The sequence below is a fragment of the Zootoca vivipara genome, chromosome 2 (genome assembly GCF_965207765.1).
Source record: "Zootoca vivipara chromosome 2, rZooViv2.hap1.1, whole genome shotgun sequence".
NCBI classification, from domain to species: Eukaryota; Metazoa; Chordata; class Lepidosauria; order Squamata; family Lacertidae; genus Zootoca; species Zootoca vivipara.
The window spans coordinates 119,853,891-119,881,801 of record NC_142584.1 but is presented as its reverse complement, the minus strand read 5'-3'; the positions used below and the strand labels follow the sequence as shown (position 1 = coordinate 119,881,801).

The following is a 27,911-nucleotide window of genomic DNA, read 5'->3' as shown; positions in this document are numbered from 1 at the left end:
GTCTGCCGTAGTTGAAACAAAATAAAAAAATTCCTTCCAGTAGCACCTTAGAGACCAACTAAGTTTGTCATTGGTATGAGCTTTCGTGTGTATCTGAAGAAGTGTGCATGCACACGAAAGCTCATACCAATGACAAACTTCGTTGGTCTCTAAGGTGCTACTGGAAGGTTTTTTTTAAATTTTGTTTCTTCTCACACACCTTAGCCCAAAACTCCTGGTTTTAGGAATGGGAACCATGCACTATTTCTGTTAGGAAAATTCTGCAGTTCCTCGGATCCACAACCCACCTGAGTAACGACAGGGAATACAAGACCTGCTATAAGCTAAACAGGTTTAATGGCACATCGCCTCGAGAGGGAGAAGAGAAAGCAGTAGTTTTGACCAAATTTGTGGGTTTTTTGATAAGAAAAATAGAAACATAAGCAGAGAATTAAGGCACAAGTAAGTTGACCAGTGACTTTTCACAAGTGGTCAGGACTTAGCAAGACACAAAACATACAGTACATTAATGCCTAGGATATATTATTACACATCCAAAGTAAATAAATACCAGCCCTGCTCTCACTTGTGAAAGGAGGCTGATCTCCATCAAAGCCCATCAGCATCAACTTATTTCTAAATTGATACTGACAGAAGGGCTTCCCGCCACCCCAACTTTTTTACTGAGGAAGGAAAGAGGAAAGTATCTTTCCACAGTAGGGCTTGAGAGGCGCTGAGCAACAAAAAGGTTATGTTGCCACCAGCACCCGTAATTCAAAATATATGGAGTGGAAGGAAGTCTAACAAAGTTCTGGCTTTCTCATGACTAGTTCATGACTAGGGATGATTTCTCCCTAAATCTCACAAATCGTATTCTTGTGCAAATTCCCTGAGGGGGCGCAACACTGGTGCGCCACCCGAATCCACATCAATGCTCCAAGACATGATGGACAAGTCTTCCTCTCTGTGAATTCGCTGGTGCCTCTTCAGTGTACACTTATCAAAAAATCTCTTTTCGCACTCCACGCACTGATGCGGTTTTTCTCCCGAGTGGATCTTCTGGTGCCTGGTGAGATTCTTCCTCTGGCTGAAGTTTTTCCCACACTCCACGCACTGATACAGCTTCTCCTCCGTGTGAACTTTTTGATGGGAGCTCAGGCTCGAGCTTTGGCTGAAGCTCTTTCCGCACTCCAAGCACCGATACGGCTTTTCGCCGGTGTGGATTCTCTGGTGTATGAGAAGGTGGTGCTTATCGTAAAAGCTCTTGCTGCACTCCGGGCAGCTGTGGGGTTTCTCTCCCGTATGGGTCCTCTGATGAGAAGCAAGGTTCGTATGGTGCCTGAAATCTTTCCCGCACTCCAGGCAGCTGTAGGGTTTCTCCCCGGTGTGCATTCTTTGGTGTATAAGAAGGTGTGATTTGTCGTAAAATCTCTTGCTACATTCGGCGCAGTTATAGGGCCTCTCCCCGGCGTGGATTCTCTGATGTGAAGTAAGATTGGAACTTCGATGAAAACTCTTTCCGCAGACGGAGCATTCATACGGTTTCTCCCCCGTGTGGATTCCTTCGTGGGAAGTAAGTTGCGACCGTCGAATGAAGCTCTTGCCACATGCCAAACATTTGTGTGGCTTATCCCTCGAGTGAATCAACTGGTGGAGATTGAAGACGGATTTATCGCAAAAGCTCCGACTGCATATCGAGCAGTTATATGGTTTCTCCCCGGTGTGTTTTCTCAGGTGGGAAGTGAGGTTCGTGCTCCTGTTGAAACTCTTCCCACACTCCAAACACTGATAAGGCCTTTCCCCTGTGTGGATTCTCTGATGGGAAGTGAAGTTTGCGCTCTCCCTGAAACTCTTCCCGCAGTCCAGGCATTTATAGGGTTTCTCTCCCGTGTGGATTCTCTGATGGGAAGTAAGGTTTGAGCTCCTGTTAAAGCTCTTCCCGCACTCCAGGCATTTGTAGGGCTTCTCTCCCGTGTGGGTTCTCCTGTGAGCAGTAAGGTCCGATTTCTGGCTGAAGATTTTCCCACACACCAGGCAGACGTTCCTTTCCTTTCCTTTTGGTTGAACTAGGATTTCGCAGAAGTCACCCTCCAGCCAGGATGTCTTCTTCCCCATCTCTGTTGGGTTTCCCTCCTGCTTTCTTGGTTCCTCTTTATTTCCGATGTTCTCTTCCATCTCTGGAAACTTGTTCCTCTCCAATGATGGCAACAGGCATGGTCCATCATCTTTCTGACTGTCCCACCCATCACCTGCTGGAATAGAGACAGAGATCTGGTAACAGCAGGGAAAGCCGCCTTTAATCAATGCCCACCCAGTTCAATGCTATGCTGGTTGGAGCTGATGGGAGTTGTAGTCCAACAAAAACTGGAGGGTACCAGGCTGGCTGGTGAAGGCCAAGTTATAGCTTAGCCATCTTTCCAGAATTTTAGTTATTTTTGCTCAAGTGTAAGATGAGCACAGCTGGATCAGGCCTATGGACCATCTAATCCAGCATCCTGTTCTCTCACAGTGGCCAGCCAGATGCCTGTAGGAAACCAGAGAGCAGGATCTGATCATTCTCCTGGTTCCACCCCCCCCCCTCCAAGCAACTGGTCTTCAAAAGCACTTCTGCCTCCAATGGCAGAACAGAGCCATCATGGCTGACTCCACTGCATGCCCATATGTTCCGGTGTTACGAAAGAGGGAGAAAACCTTTCCTCTATTGGCCCAGTAAACCTGAAGGAGCCTCTCCACCCCCATCATTCAGCCTGAGGTCCAGCTCCAAGGCCTTCTGGCAGTTCCCTCACTGTGAGAGGTGAGGTTACAGGGAACCAGGCAGAGGGCCTTCTCGGGGGTGGCACCCTCCCACCAGATGTCAAGGAACTAAACAACTACCTGACTTTTAGAAGACATCTGAAGGCAGCTCTGTTTAGGGAAGTCTTTAATGTTTTATTATGGTTTTTATATGTGGCGAAAGCAGCCCAGAGTGGCTGGGGAAACCTAGCCAGATGGGTGGGGTATAAATAATAAAATTAGTATTATGATTATTATCCACTTTCCCTATGGCATGCATAATCTTATAAACCTCTATCATGTTTCTTCTTGGTCACCTTTTCTCTAAATTAAAAAAATCCCGAATGCTGCCACTTTTACATTCAGAATCAGGATCTTAAGAGCTGGAAGAGATCTCTGAGGGTCTGATCTAGTCCAACCCCCTGCAATGCAGGAAACTCAGCTAAAGCATCCATGACAGATGGCCACCCAACCTCTGCTTAGAAACTGCCAAGGAAGGAGAGTCCGCTCCACCCCATTGACCAATTTGGTCACCCCTTTTCAGAACCTCACTTTCTCGACTCAGAGCAGAGAAGGGAGTCCTACCAAGAGAGGCCACACTCCTGGAGTTCTCCAGCATGACTTCCCTGTGGAGGGCTTTCTGCCCGGCCCCCAGCAGCGCCCACTCTTCGTTGGTGAAATAGACAGCCACTTCCTCGAAGGTCACCACGGCTGGATCCTGAAAGGAGGAAGAGGAAACATCTGCTGTAAAAAGCCCAGGAAGTGTGTCCAGGTCCTCGACTCACAAGAACCCCCCGAGAAGACGTTGGCAATGGAGCAAGTGAGCTCTTCCCAGCAAGGTCCAGAACTCTGGATGATGAAACAGGCAAGAGCTCACGGCTTCTGTCTAAAGAGGGGCCAAAAGCTCTATTAACTTTGGCCAACTCGAGGTTTGTTATTGTTTGAGGGCAATCTAAGAGGAGCCTTCTGGATCAGGCCAACGGCCCATCTAGTCCTGGGGCCCACCAGAAGAGTGAACGATGGGGATGGAGACGCTCCTTCAGGTCTACTGGGCCAAAGCCATTTAGGGCTTTCAAGGTCAGCACCAACACTTTGAATTGTGCTCAGAAACGTACTGGGAGCCAATGTAAGTCTTTCGGGACCGATGCTATATGGTCTCGGTGGCAGCTCCCAGTCACCAGTCTAGCTGCCACATTCTGGATTAGTTGTAGTTTCCGAGTCACCTTCAAAGGTAGCCCCACGTAGAGCGCATTACAGTAGTCCAAGCGGGAGATAACTAGAGCATACACCACTCTGGCGAGACAGTCCACACGCAGGTAGGGTCTCAGCCTGCGTACCAGGTGGAGCTTATAGACAGCTGCCCTGGACACAGAATTAACCTGCGCCTCCATGGACAGCTGTGAGTCCAAAATGACTCCCAGGCTGCGCACCTGGTTCTTCAGGGGCACAGTTACCCCATTCAGGACCAGGGAGTCCTCCACACCTGCCTGCCTCCTGTCCCCCACAAACAGTACTTCTGTCTTGTCAGGATTCAACCTCAATCCGTTAGCCACCATCCATCCTCCAACCGCCTCCAGGCACTCACACAGGACCTTCACTGCCTGGGTATCATCCGCATACTGATGAACACCCAGCCCAAACCCCCTGATGATCTCTCCCAGTGGCTGTATGTAGATGTTAAAAAGCATGGGGGAGAGGACAGAACCCTGAGGCACCCCACATGTGAGAGCCCAGGGGTCCAAACACTCATCCCCCACCACCACTTTCTGAACACGGCCCAGGAGGAAGGAGCGGAACCACTGCATAACAGTGCCCCCAGCTCCCAGCCCCTCTAGACGGTCCAGAAGGATGTTATGGTCGATGGTGTCAAAAGCCACTGAGAGATCCAGCAGAACTAGGAAACAGCTCTCACCTTTTTTCCATAGCCCGCCAGAGATCATCAACCAGTGCGACCAAGGCAGTTTCAGTCCCATGATGAGGCCTGAATCCCAACTGTCTGCGGGCAGGTAGTCTCAACAGCCCCCTCTATTTACAGCCCCATGGAGATGGAGCTCAGCCCCTCCAATCTTGAGGGGGTCGAGGAGACTGGCGGTAAGTCATATGGGGCCACAGGCCTGGTGGGTTGTCGCCCCGGGCCATGAAGCATCAGGAGAGGCCACACAGACCAGGGCAGCCTGGGAGATAAATGTCTCATTGGGAGAAGGCCCACCCGGCTTCCTCCCGACGCAACAATTGTCACACATGCAACATGCATGCTGCTGTTGCAGCAGACATTTAAGATTTTCGCTGCCCCACGCTGTGTACCTCATGCAGCCTTATGCCAACATAAGCTAGAGACAGTTGCTTGGACGAGTTTTCTCTTATGCTGGCTAAACATTTGCTTTTCAGCAATCAAAGACACTTTACTTAGCGAAGTTCTGTCAGACTCCTTCCCTTCCCCAGGACTACAACTGTTTTGTACAAAGATATGGCAACTTGGGGACGCGGGTGGCGCTGTGGGTTTAACAACAGAGCCTAGGGCTTGCTGATCAGAAGTTCGGCGGTTCGAATCCCCACAACGGAGTGAGCTCCCGTTGCTCGGTCCCAGCTCCTGCCAACCTAGCAGTTCGAAAGCAAGTCAAAGTGCAAGTAGATAAATAGGTACCACTCCGGCAGGAAGGTAAATGTGCTGCTCTGGTTCACCAGAAGCGGCTTTGTTATGCTGGCCACATGACCTGGAAGCTGTACGCCAGCTCCCTTGGCCAATAATGCGAGATGAGCGCTGCAACCCCAGAGTCGGTCACGGAAACGCCTTTTACCTTCCCGCTTTCAAACTGCTAGGTTGGCAGGAGCTGGGACCGAGCAACGGGAGCTCACCCCGTCGCAGGGATTCGAACCACCGACCTTCTGATCAGCTCACCCCGTCGCAGGGATTCGAACCACCGACCTTCTGATCAGCAAGCCCTAGGCTCTGTGGTTTAGACCACAGCGCCACCCACATCTTGAACGTTTGTAAGTGATGCCAATAAAGGTTTTGATGCTGCTGTTGCCTCTTTGGGGCACCTGGTTAGCCACTGTCTAGGACTTGTTCTCCTCGTGTGGCCCTCTCCCTACCTGAGCAGGCAGTCCAGCAGCCGCTTCCGACCCACCGCAAAGAGGTGTTTTAAAGAGCCTCAGTGACGTCACCTCGTTCTCTGTGAGATGGGGAAGGGAAGAAAAATTGAAATTGTTGTGAAGCACCCTGAAATCTACAGGTGAAAGGTAGTATGCAAATTTAATAATTTTTAAAAATTGTGCATGAATGAACTCTGCATAAGGCTGGACACAATACAAATATAAATATAAAATGATTATTTATTATTTATATCCTGCCCAACTGGATTTTAATTCCTGCGTCGCAGGGGGTTGGACTAGATGACCCTCAGGGTCCCTTCCAGCTCTATTACCTCTCTGCACAAACACACAGTGGGGTGGGGGTGGGGGGGTCAGTCAGCGAAGCATATAAACAGCTCATTACGTCCCAGGCGCCCAAGGAGAGAACTGGTGGTTTTGGAGCAGTTCCTATAGGAATTTCTTCTGGGAACGTAGAATCATAGAATCATAGAGTTGGAAGAGATCCCTTGATCTAGATGCTATAGTCCTATTGATGCAGCCCAAAATTGCATTGGCTTTTTTAGCTGCTGCATCACACTGTTGACTCATGTCAAGTTTGTGGTCTACCAGGACTCCTAGATCCTTTTCACATGTACTGCTCTCAAGCCAGGTGTCTCCCATCCTGTATTTGTGCCTTTCATTTTTTTTGCCCAAGTGTAGTACTTTACATTTCTCCTTGTTAAAATTCATCTTATTTGCTTTGGCCCAGTTGTCTAATCTGTTAAGGTCATTCTGAAGTGTGATCCTGTCCTCTGGGGTATTAGCCACCCCTCCCAATTTTGTGTCATCTGCAAACTTGCTCAGGATGCCCTGAAGAATCTATAATTCTACGTGAAGAATCGTAGAATTATAGAGCTGGAAGGGCCCCAAACAGTCATCTAGTCCAACCCCCTTGCAATGCAGGAACCACAACTTCACACAATTCCAGCAACTTAGGAAGGAAGAAATCCTCTCTTACCCAGTGAAACACCCCGACTTCGAATCTCCTGGGCGACGCCAATGGAGAACAGTTTCTGACAGGGACTGGATGGGGCGTTCTCCAACTCTGAGGAACCAGCAGCGACCCCCAGGAGTGGGCCTTGCACCTGAAACAGAAGCAATGATCCCATGGAGGGAACAGGTGAAGAGGAACAATCCATGCGGGGGGTGGGGGGCGTCAAGAAAAGAACCGAAAATGAAAACGACCAGTATCACAATGCCATCATACAATTATGATGTGATTCCATTCGGAATTCTGTGGATAGTTCTGGTTGGCTCGCCTAGGAAAGGATAATGTTGAGTTGGAAGAGGTTCAGAAAAGGATCAAGGTGATGGGGCACCCCCCCCCCATGGGGAAAGGTGGCAGATTCTGGAGTTTTTCAGTTTAGCAACTAGGCAAGTAAGGGGCAACATGGTAGAAGTTTATAAAATTATGCAATGGCATAGAGGAAATGGGAAGGGAACATTTATTTCTCCCTCTCTCTTAACACTAGAAGTCGTGGACACCCCAGGAAGGTGAATGTTGGAAGATTCAGGACAGATAAAATGAAGACCTTTGTCATGCAGTATGTAGCTAAACTACGAGGTTGAATCCTGACAATACAGAAGCACTGTTTTGGGGGGACAGGGGGCGGGCGGGGTTGGCGGACTCCCTGGTCCTGAATGGGATAACTGTGCCCCTGAAGGACCAGGTGCGCAGCCTGGGAGTCATTTTGGACTCACAGCTGTCCATGGAGGCACAGGTCAATTCTGGGTCCAGGGCAGCTATCTATCAGCTCCACCTGGTACGCAGGCTGAGACCCTACCTGCCTGCAGATTGTCTTGCCAGAGTGGTGCATGCTCTGGTTATCTCCCGCTTGGACTACTGCAATGCGCTCTACGTGGGGCTACCTTTGAAGGTGACCCGGAAACTACAACTAACCCAGAATGCGGCAGCTAGACTAGTGACTGGGAGTGGCCGCCGAGACCACATAACACCAGTCCTACATTGGCTCCCAGTACGTTTCCAAGCACAATTCAAAGTGTTGGTGCTGACCTTTAAAGCCCTAAATGGCCCTCAGTCCAGTATACCTGAAGGAGCGTCTCCACCCCCATCGTTCTGCCTGGACACTGAGATCCAGCGCCGAGGGCCTTCTGGCGGTTCCCTCACTGCAAGAAGCAAAGCTACAGGGAACCAGACAGAGGGCCTTCTCAGTAGTGGCACCCGCCCTGTGGAACACCCTCCCATCGGAGGTCAAGGAGATAAACAACTACCTGACATTAAATAGATAAACAACTACCTGACATAGAAAACACCCAAAGGCAGCCCTGTTTAGGGAAGTTTTTAATCTGTTATATTTTAATGTATTTTGTTATTTGTTGGAAGCCGCCCAGAGTGGCCGAGGAAACCCAGCCAGATGGGCGGGGTATAAATAAAAAATTAATAATAATAATAATAATAATAATATGAAGCAGCATCTCCACCCCCATTGTTCTGCCCGGACGCTGAAGTCCAGCTCCAAGGGCCTTCTGGTGGTTCCCTCCCTGGGAGAAGTGAGGTTACAGGGAACCAGGGGGTTCAACTAGGTGGCCCTTGGGGTTCCCTTCCAACTCTACAAGTCTATGATTCTGTGATAAATACATGTAAACTCACGCGTGACAAATCTGGCAACTCACAGATAGATCAATTTGCCTAGAGACATCGTGAAATCTCTCTCTTCGGACAAATCCCAGAATGGGCTGCTAGCAGTTGGGTGTGTCGGAATATAATATTCTTGCATGCATTTTCCAACTTGAATGGAAATACTCTCTCTCACCTGCTTCTCCTCTTCCTGCTTCTTCCCCTCCTCCTGGCTCAGGAGGAAGCCTTCTGCCAGAGCCACCGCCTGGGAGCTGGTCTCGGCTCCGCACTCCCTGACCCAGCTCTCCATCTCCGGGGGGAGGACAGCTAGGAACTGCTCCAGGACCACCAGGTCCAGGATCTGAGCCTTGGTGAGCCTTTCTGGCTTCAGCCACTGGCGGCAAAGGTTGTGGAGTTGGCTGAAGACCTCGCGGGGCCCCTCAGCCTCCTGGTAGCAAAATTCCCTGAACCGCTGGCGCCAAAGGTTTGAGCTGGTATCCGCCTCATCCAGGATCTTCTGCACAGTCCCTTCCCAGCTTCTCCCACTGCATCCAGACTGCATGGGGTGGGGGTCTTTTTCTGCTTGCTCCCCTGCCCAGCTGGGCACTTCCATGGTGGAACTGAAGGAAGAGGCAATGTCTCAGTCCCACAAGGGCGTTTCCTGCTACCAATCTGAGCTTCTCCTGCAGGAAAGAAAGCAAACCCCCCCCCCCAAAATCAGGGGAGGCCACTGGCCAGGAGGAGTCGATATCCCGCTTTATCACTACCTGAAGGAGTCTCAAAGCGGCTAACATTCTCCTTTCCCTTCCTCCCCCGCAACAAGCACTCTGTGAGGTGAGTGAGGCTGAGAGACTTCAGAGAAGTGGGATTAGCCCAAGGTCACCCAGCAGCTGCATGTGGAGGAGCGGAGACGCGAACCCGGTTCCCCAGATTACGAGTCTACCGCTCTTAACCACTACACCACACTGGCTCCCACACTGGCCAGGTGACTTTGCACTGCTCCCTTCCCTTAGAAGCATTTACCTATTGCTTTCTTCTCACCAGGAACCCAGGTGGCACTGTGGGTTAAACCACAGAGTCTAGGGCTTGCTGATCAGAAGGTTGGCGGTTCGAATCCCTGCAACGGGGTGAGCTCCCGTTGCTTGGTCCCAGCTCCTGCCCACCTAGCAGTTCGAAAGCACATCAAAGTGCAAGTAGATAAATAGGGACCGCTCCGGCGGGAAGGTAAACAGCATTTCTGTGTGCTGCTCTGATTCGCCAGAAGCGGCTTAGCCATGCTGGCCACATGACCTGGAAGCTGTCTGCAGACAAACGCTGGCTCCCTCGGCCTATAGAGCAAGATGAGCGCCGCAACCCCAGAGTCGGACACGACTAGACCTCATGGTCAGGGGCCCCTTTACCTTTACCTTCTTCTCACAGGTGTGTTCTCCTCAGTGTATACGTATATTTAAAAAATATTCATCCATATGAGGAGGCCTTTGTAACTCGGAAGCTGACACAGTGCGCTAAGAAGCCTCAATGAGTGCAATAACTGTATTTTCCCCTTTGCTCTGCGTGTGATTCCTGCTACCGACTTAGGGACAGAGGAAGCTGCCTTCTACTGAGTCAGACCATTGCACCATCTGGCTCAGTAATGCCTACACTGGCTGGCAGCAACAGCTCTTCAGGGTTCCAGGGGATATTCCCAGCCTTGACTGGGGACCGAACCTGGACTGGAACCTTCTCCTGCATGCAAAGCAAGGTGTTATAGACACTGAGTTGCAACTTGGCACAACAGGGCTTGCCATCAACCCTTTTTGGCCACAGATGCCGGGAGAAAGAGAACTCTGATCTGTGTCTCTTCGGTCCCGTTAATGCGGCAGTTTGACCTTCACCCCCAGGGGCGCACTCAAGACAGATGGGTGCTTGAACATTTCCGAGCACAATTCAAAGCGATGGTGCTGATCTTTAAAGTCCTAACAGCCTCAGCTCAGTATAGCTGAAGGGGCGTCTCCACCCTCATTGTTCAGCCCGACACTGAGATCCAGCACCAAGGGCCTTCTGGTGATTACCCTCACTGCGAGAAGTGAGGTTACAGGGAACCAGGCAGAGGGCCTTCTTGGTGGTGGTGCCCACCCTGTGGAACGCCCTCCCGCCAGATGTCAAGGAAATAAACAACTATCTGACTTTTTGAAGACATCTGAAGGCAGCCCTGTTTAGGGAAGTTTTTAATGTTTCATGTTTTATCATTTTTTTAAAATATTCTGTTGGGAGCTGCCCAGAGTGGCTGGGGAAACCTGGCCAGATTGGTGGGGTATGAATAATAAATTACTATTATTATTATTATTATTATTATTATTATTATTATTATTATTATTTCATCATTCTAAGGTCCCAGGGTGGGTTACAACTTTAAAGCACAATATTGAGAACAGTTTTAAAGCCAGTTCCCTGAGGTCAGAACAGACCAGGCTGTGTCAAAACACACAGGGTCAGGAACTCTGTGCATTCCCAGAAGAGCCACAGAATGATGGGGGATTGCCTTCCCTAGGAAAACAGCACCTGGAGAGTGGAGTTTGGATGATGCTGGGGTCCTCCTGCCCTCTGCCTCTCCACACTCCCTTCCCCTTGCTCTCCGGGAGCATCAAGAGCCTTTCAGGGGCTTCTGTGGACCAGATGAACCTTTCTGAATGCAAAACCCCAGAACCACAAAATAAAAATATATTTAAATACCAGTTGCAGGGGGGACGGACTGCTAGCTCCTGACCAGGACAGTCCTCCCGCCTCCCCACAACTGGCAGCAGCTCTCCCACTGCCCGGCACATAGCTGGGCCCTTGCTCAGAGTCTTGCCCCCCTCCCCAAACTTTTAGCAGGAGGGGAATCCTGGCTCGCCCCTACCCCAACTGCATGCATGCAATTGCATGCATGCACTCCCCCCGTCACATCTCCTTACCTCTCTCTCTGCAAAAACCTCCTCTCTCCACCATCCCAAAACTGGAGGAGGAAGTGCCCCCCCACCCGCAGACAGGGGCCTCTCTAGGAATGCAAAACTAGCCAGTCTCTCTCTCTCTCTCTCTCTCTCTCTCTCTCTCTCTCTCTCTCTCTCTCTCTCTCCCCCCCCCCCCAATTTTTTTTAAAGGACTCGTCGTGGGGATTGGAGAGGTTTCGGGGAAGGTGGGGCTTTGCATTGCATTGCAACGCTGCCTTTCCCTGCCCGCAACAACCCTCCCTCTTCAAGACAGGCTGTCTGCTCCACACAGGGCTGTTGTTTTCGCCTTTACGCACCGTTATGTTCCCGGGAGCTGCGCAGAAGGGGAATGTGGGTGCAAATGGCAAATGGCCTTCAATGCTCCTGTGCTTGGATCATAGAATCGTAGAGTTGGAAGAGACCACGAGGGCCATCCAGTCCAACCCCCTGCCAAGCAGGAAACACCACCAAAGCATTCCTGACAGATGGCTGTCAAGCCTCTGCTTAAAGACCTCCAAAGAAGGAGACTCCACCACACTCCTTGGTAGCAAATTCCACTGCTGAACAGCTCATACTGTCAGGAAGTTCTTCCTAATGTTTAGGTGGAATCTTCTTTCTTGAAGTTTGAATCCATTGCTCCGTGTCTGCTTCTCTGGAGCAGCAGAAAACAACCTTTCCCCCTCTTCTATATGACACCCTTTTATATATTTGAACATGGCTATCATATCACCCCTTAACCTTATCTTCTCCAGGCTAAACATACCCAGCTCCCTAAGCCGTTCCTCATAAGGCATCGTTTCCAAGCCTTTGACCATTTTGGTTGCCCTCCTCTGGACACGTTCCACTTTGTCAGTCTCCTTCTTGAACTGTGGAGCCCAGAACTGGACACAGTACTCCAGGTGAGGTCTGACCAGAGCAGAATACAGTGGTACTATTACTTCCCTTGATCTAGATGCTATACTCCTATTGATGCAGCCCAAAATTGCATTGGCTTTTTTGCATTGGAGTGTTGTTCCATTTGGGAACATGGACTCCCACCCACCCCCCCAAAATCCAGAAGGGGTCACAGAAAAACAAGCAAGATTTCTGGGTTGCCAGAGCCATGACTTCTCATGGAGGGGAAGAAGCCCCTAACTCACTGAGGGTTTGAGACCCATCGGCTACCCTCACCTGGTTTAGCTGGCCCACTTCCCAAGATGTGGCTGCTTCTGACCATCTCCAGGAGCCGCATGTGCGAGCCATAGGAGCCAACTTCCGGCGGCCCCCCAGTGAAATATTTGAGGGGGCCAGCCCTCCCCCCAAGCTGATGGGCTTTGCTATTCAAATGGTGTGCACCATGGCATGTGATCAATTATGTGGGGGGGGGATTCACGTGGGTCCCCCCCCATATACTTTATTCAAGTTGGCATCCCCGGTGAGAGCTGAGTGCTTGGTGGGGACCAGAGGAGCATAATGTGTGCCTTGGCCATCAGATGTCAAGGAAATAAATAAATAAGTCTGACTTTTAGAAGACATCTGAAGGCGGCCATTTGGAGGGAAGTTTTTAATGTGTGATCCTTTATTATGCTTTTGTTGGAAGCCACCCAGTCTGTTGAGGTGGGTACAAATTTGATCATCACCATCATATTTTGAGTGCCCTTTTGTGAAGCTTTTCCAACTCTTTTCTGCCCCATGGAAGGCGAAGTCAACTAGTTTCATGTCTCATCCACCCACACCCAATAACAATACAGTAAAATAATAATAATAATTTCTACTGCGCCCATCTGGCTGGGTTTCCTAAGGTAAAGGTAAAGGACCCCTGACAGTTAAGTCCAGTCACGAACGACTCTGGGGTCTTAAGCATGCCTGGCGCCCAGGCGCGACGGATCCCTCCGGCGCTCCCCCCGCCCCGTTTCCCGGCGTAGCGGGCGGGCGCAGCTTGGCTGCCGCCTGGAGGGCCGGCACCCTGCACCATCCAGCCTGTCCGCCCCCGGTTGCAACCCCCCTGCGCGCGGCAGAGGCAGCCCCAGGCCTGCGCGCCTCCAGAGAGCGGCCTGAACAGCTGAGAGGCGCGCCTAGGGCTGCATCCGCCATGCCTGGGGCGGCCTCCGCCGCACCTCTCAGCAGGCGCAGCGGCGCCCTTGGTGGCCTGGTGCCCCGTGCCACCGGACCCGGGCCTAGAGACGGCCCTGTGGCCGTGGGAGCTGACGTTTGTCCATAGACAGTTTTTCCGGGTCATGTGTCCAGCATGACTAAGCCACTTCTGGCGAAACCAGAGCAGCACATGGAAATTCTGTTTACCTTCCTGCCGGAGTGGTACCTATTTATCTACAGTGGTGCCTCGCTTAACGAATGCCCTGCTTAACGAAATTTCCGCTTAACGAAAGGATTTTTTGAGCGGAGGTTGCCTCGCTAGATGAATTCGTTTTACGAAAAATTCGTCTAGCGAATCGCGGTTTCCCATAGGAATGCACTGAAATTCAATTAATGCGTTCCTATGGGCAAAAAAAAAAATCAAAATTTTTTCAATGCATTCCTATGGGATTCACTAGATGAATTTTTCATTATAAGAAAAGACCCATGGAACGAATTAAATTTGTCTAGCGAGGCACCACTGTACATGCACTTTGACGTGCTTTTGAACTGCTAGGTTGGCAGGAGCTGGGACTGAGCAACGGGAGCTCACCCCGTCGCGGGCATTCGAACTGCTGACTTTCCGATCGGCAAGCCCTAGGCTCAGTAGTTTAACGGCTCCCAACAGAATATTAAAAACACGATAAAGCATCAAACATTAAAAACTTCCCTAAACAGGACTGCCTTCAGATGTCTTCTGAAAGTTGCTTATCTCCTTGACATCTGATGGGAGGGCGTTCCACAGGGCAAGCGCTACTGAGAAGGTCCTCTGGTTCCCTGTAACTTCTGCTTCTTGCAGTGAGGGAGCTGGACCTCAGTGTCCGGGCTGAGCGACAGGGGTGGAGATGCTCCTTCAGGTGTACTGGGCCAATCCTGTTTAGGGCTTTAAAGGTCAGCACCAACACTTTTAATTGTGCTCAGAAACGTACTGGGAGCCAATGTAGGTCTTTCAGGACCGGTGTTATATGGTCTCGGTGGCTGCTCCCAGTCCCCAGTCTAGCTGCCGCATTCTGGATTAGTTGTACCGTAGTTTCCAAGTCACCTTCAAAGGTAGAGCGCCTTGCAGTAGTCCAAACATGTCTCTCCCTTATCAGTCTCTACAGCCACAGCAAGTGCTATGACCTTTGAATAGCTCGACTTCATTTCCAAAGGCACACTCCATTGCCTCCCAAGACAGACGGATGCCGACCAGTAATAAACATGTTAGTCCTTGTATTGCCACAAGACTCTTTGTTGTTTAAAGATGTATGAAGGTGATCAAACCCGCGGTGAGGGATATCTATCGGGCCAAGGCTTTGTTACCAAAGTCGCTTTAAAAATGCAGACAGAGCCCAGAGAGGAATTACGATTAACACTGTACTGAGTCAAACTTTGCAAAAAGAGCATATAATTTGAGGAGAAAGGAACAAGGGAAGTTTTGTCTTTTTTAGGTCAGGCCTCGTACGTAGGAGGAAGACATTCAACTAAACACAGAGAGGGAAAACTGCCTCAGACTTTGCAGCCAGTGTCTCTGACTTGATAGAAGATACAGCAGAATTGTAGCTAGGGTCAGAAAATGAATGTCATTCTTGATATCTGTTTCCCAAAGTGTTCATAATTAATAAATGCATATGACTCATACAAAAATAATAATAACTACACAACCAATCAGAAAATGTGTTACCTCAGTGAAGATCATGCAATACTATCTGGTCTCTAAGCAGCAGCACCCCTCTTAGCTAATGTACTAACATTAGCAGAATTAACCCTTACGTGGCAAACTGTATGATCCCTGCTGCTGCACTGTCAATACCCCCGACCATTGGGCATGCTGTGACTGGGGTGGGGAGGGGAGATGTACTTCAGCAACGTCTTTTAGGGGTGGGTGGGTGGGACAAAGTTAAATTACAGTGAGCAAAGCAAACACAACATTGCTAACAAAATATTTGTAAAATATCCATCAGTCGCCAAGACAAATTACAGCCACCACAAATACTGCTCTACTTTACATGAGGAGGAGAGAGGAGAATTAGGAGGTCAGAAATCTATGGCAGAGCACATGTTTTGCGAACATAATCGTAGAGTTTGGGGTGTCGGGGTGGGGGCTTCGTAAGCCGTCTAAATCCAACCCCCTTGCTTGAGGCAAGACATCTTGAGCCAGGGCACCCCCCAAAATATTGGGTGAACTGGACGTCGCTGTCAGGCCTCAGGTCCAATCTTCCATGTCCCAGAAAGCAGGGCTGGGAAATTATCCAGAGCCATTTCCAAAGGAGACTTTGGAGGTGTGACCCATGTTCCTACGCTCACAAAGGGGCACCGTTGCAGACACCAGCCCCATAGTCTTTGGCCCCCCTGGCCTGATGACTCCATTGATTTCCAACTCAATCTATGTATGTGGAGAAATCAGCCTTAAATCTCTTAGCCACCAACAGGTCTGCCCTTCTAGAAGTTGCCTACTCTGTTTCTAATAATACCCCTTTCTGTGTTAGTAAGACCTCCATCTCTTAAGTGTGGCAGCACCTACCCTCGCCCCAGAGTGACCAGGGAAACCCAGCCAGATGGGCAGGGTATAAATGAGACAATTATTATTATTCTTATTATTACTCTTTTTTGTGCCTGCTAAAAATGTTTCTGTTTAGGCAAGTTTATAAAGTTGATGCGGGTTTTAATCTGTTTTTTGGTCTATTGCTATTTTAACTTTTTGAAAGCTTGGAATTATAGTTGTTAATTTTTCTTAAGTGGTAATTTTAATGTTTTATCTTCTTTTTAAAACAACAACAACAACAACACACAACTCCTAGGCTTTTCACAAAGCAGTGTATAAATTGTACAAAAGATTAAAAATAAAATAAAATAAGAAAGCTACATGTCTAAGCTACATGTCCTCATCACAACCACGTGGAAGCGATTCCTGCAACTTGACCAGGGTGGGGTTGGTGAAGAAGCTGTTTCATCTTTGTTGGCCTTGAGCTGACCATCCAACCAGTTTCACTGGCGGTGTGCCCAGATCTTCGTGTGTGTGTGGTGTTTTTTTTTTTTGGAGAGTGAGGAATTCTCTCCATCCACAGTTAATAAATTCATAGAATCATAGTTCTTCTGTAGAGTTGGCAGGGGACCGAATGGTCATCTGTTCCAATCCCCTGCAATTCATAACATTCCATCCTGTTCTGGGGCAACCCAGTCCAATGGGTGGGGTACAAATAATAAAGTTGTTGTTGTTGTTCCTCCAAGCAGGAACCACTGTCGTGCCATGACAATGTCACATGAAAGCATTCATAGCATTGTAGAAAACGAGTTCCGATACCATAGCTAGAAAACAGATAATGGCTGAAAGATACATTTCTCCCTCTCTTTCTTAGAATATTTGCTAGGAGGACATATTTAACTGATAAAATGGACTGGGGGGAAAGCATAACAAAACAAAAGTCATTCAGTTTTTTCTACATTTTCACCAAGATTAGGTTTCTCCCCTTTATGGATTCTCTTAAAACCAGAGAGGCTCCACTCTGCTTGTAAATACGTTGCCTCCGTATGAGTCACTGGAGAGGAAAGTCATCCTCATATGCCTTCCACATCCCAAAGATGTCTCTATCCTTCTCAGGATGCCCTCCCTTTGTGCACTCTCTGATGTCTAATAAGGTTTATCTTCTGGCTGAAACACTTCCCGCACTTTGGGCATTCATAGGGTTTCTCCCCCGTGTGGATTCTCTGGTGGTAAGTGAAGTTGGTGAGTTGGCTGAAGCTCTTCCCGCACTCGGCGCATTTGTATGGCTTCTCTCCAGTGTGGATTCTCTGATGGGCACTAAGGCTCGAGCCGTCACTGAACCTCTTCCCGCACTCTGAGCATCGATATGGTTTCTCCCCTGTATGTACCCTCTGATGCCTCACAAGGTTTATCTTCTGACTGAAGGTCTTTTCGCACTCAGAGCACTCGTATGGTTTCTCCCCTGTGTGGATTCTCCGATGTTCGTTAAGGTTTGAGCAATGGCTGAAGCTTTTCCCGCACTCGGGGCATTGGTATGGTTTCCCTCTAGAGTGAAGTCTCTGGTGGTAAGCAAAGCTGGTGGTCTGGCTGAAGCTCTTCCCACACTCGGAGCATTTGTACGGCTTCTCCCCTGTGTGGATTCTCTGATGATCACTAAGTCTTGAGCTGTGGCTGAAGCTCTTTCCACACTCGGGGCATTTATAGGGTTTCTCTTTCGCGTGCGCTCTTTGATGCCTGGTGAGATTTATCTTCTGACGGAAGCTATTCCCGCATTCTGAGCATGTGTACGGTTTCTCCCCCGTGTGGATTCTCTGATGTATTTTCAGGGTTGTGCTCTGACTGAAGCTCTTCCCACACGCTGAGCACTCATGGGGTTTATCCCTTGTGTGCACTCTCTGATGTCGCGTAAGGTTCATCTTCTGGCTGAAGCTCTTCCCGCACTCAGAGCATTTAAACGGCTTCTCTCCCGTGTGGATCCGTTGGTGCCGTGTTAGGTTTGTGCTCCGGTTGAAGCTCTTCCCACACTCTGAGCATATCAAGAGCGTCTCCTCTTCATGGATCATCTGATCTGTGCTAAAGATAGATGGCTTTGAACACAGAGTCTTTCCTTTTTCTCTTTTGTGATATACTTGTGGGAGTGGGATTTCTTGGGAACAGACAGAATTCACCTTCCCTGGCTGTTCTGATCCAGCTTTCCTTCTCCCTTGCCTTTGCTGCCCACCATCTGCAGGAATAAAGAAAGATAATCAGAGATAATCAGAGACTCAGATTGTCAGGCAGCTATTGTGCAATTTACACCACAGCTGTCTTTTTGTAAGGTGTTTCAGATTTTGTGTTTTGTGCCTCAAGATCATGGGTAGGCAAACTAAGACCCGGGGGCCGGATCTGGCCCAATCGCCTTCTAAATCCAGCCCGCAGACGGTCCGTAAATCAGTGTGTTTTTAAATGAGTAGAATGTGTGCTTTTATTTAAAATGCATCTCTGGGTTATTTGTGGGGCATAGAAATTTGTTCATTATTTTTTTTCAAAATATAGTCCAGCCCCCCACAAGGTGTGAGGGACAGTGGACCGGCCCCCTGCTGAAAACGTTTGCTCACCCCTGCTCAAGATACTCCTGACGAGGTGATTAATAATAAATAATAATGAAAAACTGCAAGGAAAGCGCCAAAACTGTCATGACTAATTTCTTTCAGGGCAGAAACTGGAACGTGATAGAAAGTGCTGGAAGATTCTGGAAGCTTCCAGGTTAATTCCTGATACAAATATTGTTTTGACTATGTCAAGGTCACGCTGAGCCAGTAGAGATAAATTCCTGCGCTCAGCAAGCTTCTCTCTCTCTCTCTCTCTCTCTCTCTCTCTGCTTGTACATTGCATATAACAAAGGTGGGTTTTTTCCCTCTCAGTAAAGTTTTTCCTTTTACTGTGGATCTTCTTAATCTGTGTGGTTCTTTTTGTTTACTGCAAGACACCTTGCAGCTCTTCCAGATTGAGAGAGGAGGATGCAACGAGTCCTCGCTGTTAAAAAACAGTTTAAAACAACTCACAGAAATTAGGTGGGTCCTAAAAACACACACCTCTAGTGTCAAAAACCAGGGCAAAGAGGCCTTCTCTGGGAGTTGTATAATGAAGGTGCCCAACACACCTCTGTGCGCAAGAAGTCCCACAGCTTAGGGAGCCACACCACCTTCAAGTGTGGAGGAACTACCAAGTGGGTCCCCACTGGTGGTCTCAGCACCCGAGAGGGTCTTTAGAGAAGCAGGTGGTCTCTCCCGTATTTGCAACCTGAACTGTGCAGGGGTCAGCAAACTTTTTCAGCAGGGGGCCGGTCCACTGTTCCTCAGACCTTGTGGGGGGCCGGACTTTATTTTGGGAAAAAATATGATTGAATTCCTATGCCCCACAAATAACCCAGAGATGCATTTTAAATAAAAGGACACACTCTACTCGTGTAAAAACACCAGGCAGGCCCCACAAATAACCCAGAGATGCATTTTAAATAAAAGGACACATTCTACTCATGTGAAAACATGCTGATTCCCGGACTGTCTGCGGGCCGGATTTAGAAGGCGATTGGGCCGCATCCGGTCCCCGGGCCTTAGTTTGGAGACCCTGGTTTAGGGCTTATAAACACTAACACGAGGACCTTGAAATAGACCCAGAAATGAACTGGTCACGAATACAGCTGTTTTAAAAGAGGGGTTATATGAGATCAGCAGGTAAGGAAAATGATAAAGGACCCCTGGACGGTTGAGTCCAGTCAAAGGCGACTATGGGATTGCAGCGCTCATCTCGCTTCAGGCCAAGGGAGCTGGCGTTTGTCCACAGACAGCTTTCCGGGTCATGTGGCCAGCATGACTAAACTGCTTCTGGCGCAACAGGACACTGTGACGGAAACCAGAGAGCACGGGAACGCCGTTTACCTTCCCGCCACAGTGGTACCTATTTATCTACTTGCACTGCCGTGCTTTTGAACTGCTAGGTTGGCAGGAGCTGGGACAGAGCAATGGGAGCTCACTCCATCGTGTGGATTTGAACCGACCTTCTGATCAGGAAGCCCAATAGGCTCATTGGTTATCTGCAGGTAACCCCAAACAGTAATCTGGCTGCTGTATTTGGGGCCAAGTGAAGTCTATGAGTCATCTTCAAGAGCAGCCCTCTGTAAATCACATTGCACTAATCCAGTACGTTTCCGAGGACAATTCAAAGGGTTGGTCCTGACCTTTAAAGCCCTAAACGGTTTCAGTCCTGTATACCTGAAGGAGCGTCTCCACCCCCACCGTTCAGCCCGGACACTGAGATCCAGCACCGAGGGCCTTCTGGCAGTTCCCTCATTGCGAGAAGTGAGGTTACAGGGAACCAGGCAGAGGGCCTTCTCGGTAGTGGCACCCGCCCTGTGGAACGTCCTCCCAGCAGATGTCAAGGCAATAAGTAACTATTTTACTTTTAGAAGACAACTGAAGGCGGCCCTGTTTAGGGATGTTTTTAATGTTTGATGCTGTACTGTTTTTAATACTGTATTCTGCTCTGGTCAGACCTCACCTGGAGTACTGTGTCCAGTTCTGGGCACCGCAGTTCAAGAAGGATACTGATAAGCTGGAACGTGTCCAGAAGAGGGCAACCAAAATGGTCAAAGGCCTGGAAACGATGCCTTATGAGGAACGGCTTAGGGAGCTGGGTATGTTTAGCCTGGAGAAGAGAAGGTTAAGGGGTGATATGATAGCCATGTTTAAATATATAAAAGGATGTCATATAGAGGAGGGAGAAAGGTTGTTTTCTGCTGCTCCAGAGAAGCGGACACGGAGCAACGGATTCAAACTACAAGAAAGAAGATTCCACCTAAACATTAGGAAAAACTTCCTGACAGTAAGAGCTGTTCGGCAGTGGAATTTGCTGCCAAGGAGTGTGGTGGAGTCTTCTTCTTTGGAGGTCTTTAAGCAGAGGCTTGACAGCCATCTGTCAGGAATGCTTTGATGGTGTTTCCTGCTTGGCAGGGGGTTGGACTGGATGGCCCTAGTGGTCTCTTCCAACTCTATGATTCTATTATTCTAATATTCGGTTGGAAGCCGCCCAGAGTGGCTGGGGAAACCCAGCCATATGGGCGGGGTATAAATAATATATTATTATTATTATTATTATTATTATTATTATTATTATTAGGAAGTAACCAAGCGCATGGGGTACTGTGGTCAGTTGCATAAGTATCTTAATTTAAAATAAAAATAGAGGATGCTGCTGTCGTTCTGCTCAAACAGTGCAATGAATGAAGCAAGAAAAGAGTTGCTGAAATTCCTCTTTTCTGTGTCTGTCTGCCAGGGGAGAGCAGTGAGCCTTACACAGAGAGTAATTCTCCTCCATGACTTCCCTGTGCAGAGCTCTCTGGGCCGGATCCAGCAGAGCCCATTCCTCCTCCGTGAAATGCACAGCCACCTCCTCAAAGGTCATAGGGCCCTGAAATACAAAGGAAACAGGTTGTCCTACTGGATAGTGCAAGAATTCAAGGGGCGGGGGAAGAGACAGTAAAAAGTGGAGAAGAGGTTCCTCAAACAGTGCCTCAAACAGTGGGGTAGGAGAGCTGAAAATAATGCCAAACTATTTCACTATTTCACAGGGGGGACGCAGGTGGCGCTGTGGGTTAAACCACAGAGCCTAGAGCTTGCCGATCAGAAGGTCGGCGGTTCGAATCCCCACGACGGGGTGAGCTCCCGTTGCTCGGTCCCAGCTCCTGCCAACCTAGCAGTTCAAAAGCACCTCAAAAGTGCATGTAGATAAATAGGTACCGCTACAGCGGGACGGTAAACGACGTTTTCGTGTGCTGCTCTGGTTCGCCAGAAGCGGCTTAGTCATGCTGGCCACATGATCTGGAAGCTGTACGCCGGCGCCCTCGGCCAGTAAAGCGAGATGAGCGCCGCAACTCCAGAGTCGGTCACGACTGGACCTAATGGTCAGGGGTCCCTTTACCTTTTACCTATTTCACATCTAGCAACCAATGTGCCCTTTTGGTTTCTGATGGGTAAGATACCCCTGACTGTTAGGTCCAGTCGTGGACGACTCTGGGGTTGTGGCGCTCCTCTCGCTCTATAGGCCAGGGGAGCTGGCATTTGTCCGCAGACAGCTTCCGGGTCGTGTGGCCAGCATGACAAAGCTGCTTCTGGCGAACCAGAGCAGCACACAGAAACGCCATTTACCTTCCTGCTGGAGCGATACCTTGATACTTTGATGTGCTTTAGAAATGCTAGGTCTGCAGGAGCTGGGACAGAGCAACGGGAGCTCACCCCATCGCGGGGATTCGAACTACCGACCTTCTGATCGGCAAGCCCTAGGCTCAGTGGTTTAGACCACAGCGCCACCCGCTGTGTAGATGAGTCTAAAAAGCTCGGGACAAAAGTTTTCATGGCTCTTCAGCGGCTACGGTGGCTCATTGTCCAGAAGTAATGTATTCAGCGTTAACTCTGGGAGAGTCTACTCGATTCTGACCCAACTTAGCCTCCGAGCATATACCGTGCTGATGCTATGCGCAGTACCTGGGAACGGAACCTCGGCGCAAGTGGGGCGGTCGCCTGTAAATGGAATGAAACAAACAAATCTCTGCAATGATTACCTGATCCGGTGGAGAGTGTACCACTTCCATTTCCACTTGGGCAGGAAGAGAAGGAAGTCCTTTTGCCATCCCAACACCTGGGGAAGAGAAAGGATGTGAAAATGTGGCGCATGTCTTTTTCTTCTAGAAAATACATAAATAAATCCATAAATTTGGCACGTCAGTTTGTGGGCTGGAATAAAATCTGTCTCCACGCTTGCTTTGTGCCTAGTTCAAGATGGCTGCTTTAGATTTCAGGCCTTGCGCCTCCAGGCCTCTGGAATGAGGAGCTAGCCAAAGTCATAGAATCATAGAGTTGGAAGAGGGCTATCCAGTCCAACCCCCTGCCAAGCAGGAAACACCATCAAAGCATTCCTGACATATGCCTGTCAAGCCTCTGCTTAAAGACCTCAAAAGAAGGAGACTCCACCACACTCCTTGGCAGCAAGTTCCACTGCCGAACAGCTCTTACTGTCAGGAAGTTCTTCCTAATGTTTAGGTGGAATCTTCTTTCTTGTAGCTTGAATCCATTGCTCTGTGTCCGCAAGTCAGCCCCCCCAGCATCATGGGGCTGGATCCAAAATGCTGATCCTACTTAGAGGAAGGAAATTAACGCATCCGAGTTGAGCCACATTTGCAATATACGTTGAGAGCGGCATTACACCGCTTTAAACAGCTTCCCGCAAAGGGTTCTGGGAACTGTAGCTGAAGGGTGCTGTGAGTTGTTAGGACGCCCTCACGGCACTACAATTCCCGAAGTTCCCTGTGTAGACGCATGGAATGTTAAACCACTCTGGGAATCGTAGCTCCGTGAGGGGAAGGGGGAATCTCCGAACCAATCTTAGCACCGTAGTGAACTACAGTTCCCATAATTCTTTGAGGGAAGCCATGACTGTGCAAAGTGGTATCGTAGCACTTTAGGTTGGGTCCATGAACTTCAATGGGTCAACTCTGAGTAGGATTAGCACCCAATACAAGTCCATGATGTTGAGGTTCTGCATCCCGAAGAGTATTTTGTTGTGGTTTAAGAAGAGTTTACCTCCATCCATGGTTCTTACATTCCAGGTTCCTATGCAATATTTTTCTTTACAGCATCGGACTTTCCTTTCGCTTCCAGGCATATCCGCAACTGAGCGACCTTTCGGCTTTGAGTGCCTGGCGTGCTATGGTCCATGGGGTCACGAAGAGTTGGACACGACTAAACGACTAAACAACAAGAAGGGTTTCCCTGAGGAGTGACCCTCCTGGTCATTTATGGACATTAACTGTAATCCTGTAAGAACAGTTTTAATTGCTCTCAATAGTTTTTGTGTACTTAATTTTACCTTGTACATGGCTCTGATGGCCTCAGGCTGGGAAGCAGCTTATTAACTTTTAAAATAAAATATGTGAGCCCAAAGTCCCCAAAAAATAAGAGCCGGGGCAGGGGGGCGGGGGCGGGGCTGATTTCGATCCATGAAATGAAATGCTACATTATTAAAAAAACACTTTTATTCATTTTTAATTTATGAGATTTATATAACTGCCATCCACCAAAAAACTATTTTTCAAAATTACTGTTTATCAAATTTGTATTAACACACTTCATTTGTAGATATCGGGGGGAGGGGGGTTGCAGCATTTTAAAAAAGGGACAAAAACACAAAATAGAGAGAGCATACAGTAATAGAATCGTAGGGATGGAAGGGACCACAAGGGTCATCTAGCCGTGCAGCCACCTCACCTAACTCCCTCCCCAATCCCACCCCTCTGGCCAACTTTAAATATGTTCCCTTGATTCTTACCTGGAAAGAAAGTCCCTCCATCAACCTTCTGCTGGGTCCCCCCTAACACTGACCTCAGGCCAGTGTCCGATTGGGTTTCTTCTACCCCAGAGAAATCTGTCATGGCTGCTATGGCCAAAGTCCCGTCCACCTGAAAAGGAACCCCAGGCAGAGAAGATGCAGGTGAGGAGCTTTGCTTCTAAGCCTCCTACCTTGGGACCCAGGTGGCGCTGTGGGCTAAACCACTGAGCCTAGGGCTTGCTGATCAGAAGGTCGGCGGTTCGAATCCCTGCGACGGGGTGAGCTCTCGTTGCTTGGTCCCTGCTCCTGCCAACCTAGCAGTTCGAAAGCACATCAAAATGCAAGTAGATAAATAGGAACCGCTATAGCGGGAAGGTAAATGGCGTTTCCATGTGCTGCTCTGGTTTGCCAGAAGCGGCTTTGTCATGTTGGCCACATGACCTGGAAGCTATATGCCGGCTCCCTCGGCCAATAATGCGAGATGAGCGCGCAACCCCAGAGTTGGTCACGACTGGACCTAATGGTCAGGGGTCCCTTTACCTCCTACCTTGAACCCACAGAGATGTCTAAATCTTTGTGGTTGTCTGTCCGTATCTGAGCCCAATTCCAAGTGCTGGCTTGGGACCTATAAAGGGCCGGGACCCCAATATCTCCTGGAATGCCCCCCCTATACCAGACCCTTCGATCCATCTGCCATTGGCAACTACCAAGATTTAACCCTCTCACCTGCTTCTCCTCTCCCTGCTTCTTCCCCTCTGCCTGGCTCAGGAGGAAGCCTTCTGCCAGGGCCACTGCCTGGGAACTGGTCTCTGCTCCGCACTCCCTGACCCAGCTCTCCATCTCCGGGGGGAGGACAGCCAGGAACTGTTCCAGGACCACTAGGTCCAGCATCTGGGCCTTCGTGTGCCTTTCCGGCTTCAGCCACAGACGGTAAAAGTGATGGAGGCGGCTGCAGATCTCTCTGGGACCCTCGGCTTCCCGGTAGCAAAACTCATTGAAGTGTTGAGCATCTAGGTGGGCATTTCTTCCACCTAGGGTCTTCTGCCCTGTTTTCTCCCATAATGCCCCGCTGCTTCCAGCCTGGGTGGCCCGAGGGTCCTTTCCTGCTGCTTCGTTGCCCGGGGAGATTCCTGGCACCTCCATTTTCTCTCTGTGCTCAGAAAGATCCCTCAAATACCTTCATGCACAAAAGGTTCTTTTCATTCCCAAGGCCAGGAGGATGCAAGGGGGTTAATGGCTGGCTTTACAAGGCGGTCTGTTCCAAACAGATTTCTCTGGGAAATACTTCACAGACGAAAGGAGTGCGTTTCTACCTGAAAGGGGGGGGGGGACAAGGAAATCACATATAATATAATATAATATAGTATAATAATATTAAGATTGCCGGAAGAAATATCAACAACCTCAGATCTGCTGATGACACAACCTTGATGGCAGAAAGTGAGGATGAATTAAAGAACCTTTTAATGAGGGTGAAAGAGGAGAGCGCAAAATGTGGTCTGAAGCTCAACATCAAAAAAACCAAGATCATGGCCACTGGTCCCATCACCTCCTGGCAAATAGAAGGGGAAGAAATGGAGACAGTGAGAGATTTTACTTTCTTGGGCTCCTTGATCACTGCAGATGGTGACAGCAGTCACGAAATTAAAAGACGCCTGCTTCTTGGGAGAAAAGCAATGACAAACCTAGACAGCATCTTAAAAAGCAGAGACATCACCTTGCCGACAAAGGTCCGTATAGTTAAAGCTATGGTTTCCCCAGTAGTGATGTATGGAAGTGAGAGCTGGACCATAAAGAAGGCTGATCGCCGAAGAATTGATGCTTTTGAATTGTGTTGCTGGAGGAGACTCTTGAGAGTCCCATGGACTGCAAGAAGATCAAACCTATCCATTCTGAAGGAAATCAGCCCCGAGTGCTCACTGGAAGGACAGATCGTGAAGCTGAGGCTCCAATATTTTGGCCACCTCATGAGAAGAGAAGACTCCCTGGAAAAGACCCTCATGTTGGGAAAGATGGAGGGCACAAGGAGAAGGGGACGACAGAGGACGAGATGGTTGGACAGTGTTCTCGAAGCTACGAACATGAGTTTGACCAAACTGCGGGAGGCAGTGCAAGAAAGGAGTGCCTGGCGTGCTATGGTCCATGGGGTCACGAAGAGTCGGACACGACTAAACAACTAAACAACAACAAAAATACAGTAATAATAACTTAGTCTCGAAAGCATGCACATAAAAGCTCATACCAATGACAAACTTAGTTGGTCTCTAAGGTGCTACTGGAAGGGGGGGGGGTATTTTCTTTCGACTACGGCAGACCAACACGGCTACCTACCTGTAACTAGAATATTTATTTACTTATTTATACCACGCCCATCTTGCTGGGTTTCCCCAGTCACTCTGTGTGGCCCGCAACAGAATATTAAAAATGGAATAAAACATCAAGCATTAAAAACTTCCCTAAACAGGGCTGCCTTCAGATGTCCTCTAAAAGTCAGATAGTTGTTTATTTCCTTGACATCTGATGGGAAGGCGTTCCACAGGGCGGGAGCCACCACCGAGAAGGCTCTCTGCCTGTGTCCTCCTCAGTCAGAAATATTCCCTTCGTCGTTGTTGTCTGATGTAGCTGTTAATAGCTAAAATTTGACCAGAATGGCAAGAAATGAACACAAGAGGATTCCTGAGCCGGATCAGACCAAAGGGGCTCTAATTTAGTCCAGCAGTCTATTTTCACAGAGTCCAACCAAAGGGAAGATCTTAGGCAGGATTCGAGCACCAAACCTGAAAGAACTAAATGGGGAATCAGGAGAGGTTGGACTGAAGGTAGCTAAGGCTAAAGTAATGGTTGAAGAAGAGAATGATATATACAATTAGAGAAAAAAAAGAAACAGAGCAAGTCAAAGGATACGTCAATTTAGGACAAAGAACAGGGAAGAGAAAATCAACCAGAGGAATAATAAAACAAGTTTGCAAAAACTCAGATCATGACGAAAAGAAAAACCCCCACTTCATTAGACTTGAAAGCTGAAGTGTCCAATGCATGCATATAATCTATTTATCATTCGTTAATTTATTTCAGCAGCAAGGCCCACATGGGTACAGGAAGCAAACAGCAGAGAACCATGGAGAGAACTGGAAGAGGCGTCTATCCGAAGACGGATGTGTGATGCAGAAGAGGAAAGACTATTTCTTTAAGATGTCCAGCCTGATGAGGAGCCCTGCGTAACTCAAAAGCTCTGCAGAGTCCAAGGAGGGCATTGTTTCCCTGGATTTGGTTCCACCGGTCTGCCAGAGTGCAGGCCTGCCGTCACCCTATAGCTAGCAACCCATTTATCCTGGGACGGCACACAGGGAGCTCGAGCTCCCTTATGTACTCAGCCCAGAGCACCAAGGTGCCTTGAACTCAGAATTGCCCACACTGACTGGCAGCAGCAGCTTTCCTGGGTTTCAGACTCGGGGCTCCCCCCACCCCAGCCCTACCTAGAAAGGTCACCAGGGATTGAACCTGGGAACCTTCTGCACGCCAAGCAGGCGATCTCCCCTACTTCAGCCAGGGCCCCCTTTCTTAT

General features: G+C 49.0%; 3 protein-coding genes across 5 annotated transcripts in view; all 3 read right to left on the bottom strand.

Annotated features, from left to right (window-relative positions):
* The window catches only part of LOC132591242 (uncharacterized), an 80,269-nt gene that overhangs the window by 28,596 nt on the left and 23,762 nt on the right, over positions 1–27,911 (bottom strand).
* LOC118081503 (uncharacterized) lies at positions 315–11,536 on the bottom strand. 3 transcript variants are annotated; one of them, XM_088663832.1, is made up of 6 exons: positions 11,395–11,536; positions 8,658–9,081; positions 6,842–6,968; positions 5,845–5,924; positions 3,337–3,469; positions 315–2,228 (listed from the first exon to the last, which is right to left on the bottom strand). In XM_088663832.1, the coding sequence occupies exons 2-6, from the start codon at positions 9,072–9,074 to the stop codon at positions 841–843; spliced, it is 2,145 nt and encodes a 714-aa protein (XP_088519958.1). In that variant the 5' UTR covers positions 9,075–9,081; positions 11,395–11,536; the 3' UTR covers positions 315–840. The 3 variants fall into 3 exon arrangements, with proteins under 3 accessions (XP_088519958.1, XP_060124632.2, XP_088519957.1); XM_060268649.2 differs by having other exon boundaries at positions 315–2,231; positions 11,395–11,531; XM_088663831.1 differs by having other exon boundaries at positions 315–2,231; positions 8,658–9,144; positions 11,395–11,484.
* LOC148687217 (uncharacterized) overlaps positions 14,860–27,911 on the bottom strand; it is a 36,792-nt gene continuing 23,740 nt past the window's right edge. The window contains exons 2-6 of the mRNA XM_088663901.1: positions 25,073–25,659; positions 24,347–24,476; positions 22,584–22,660; positions 21,319–21,433; positions 14,860–18,209 (exon numbers count right to left, since the gene is read on the bottom strand). Coding sequence (XP_088520027.1) covers positions 17,098–18,209; positions 21,319–21,433; positions 22,584–22,660; positions 24,347–24,476; positions 25,073–25,489 — 1,851 coding nt within the window. The 5' untranslated portion in view covers positions 25,490–25,659 and the 3' untranslated portion in view covers positions 14,860–17,097. The remainder of the gene's footprint in view (positions 18,210–21,318; positions 21,434–22,583; positions 22,661–24,346; positions 24,477–25,072; positions 25,660–27,911) is intronic.

Excerpts from the sequence above, each read along its gene's own strand:
- LOC118081503 (XM_060268649.2), bottom strand. The coding sequence starts at position 9,074 with ATGGAAGTGCCCAGCTGGGCAGGGGAGCAAGCAGAAAAAGACCCCCAC. Across the intron at positions 3,470-5,844 it reads CTGCTGGACTGCCTGCTCAG|GATCCAGCCGTGGTGACCTT; the intron begins GTAGGGAGAGGG and ends TCCTCCTTTCAG. Across the intron at positions 2,232-3,336 it reads CAGGAGTGTGGCCTCTCTTG|CAGGTGATGGGTGGGACAGT; the intron begins GTAGGACTCCCT and ends TCTCTATTCCAG.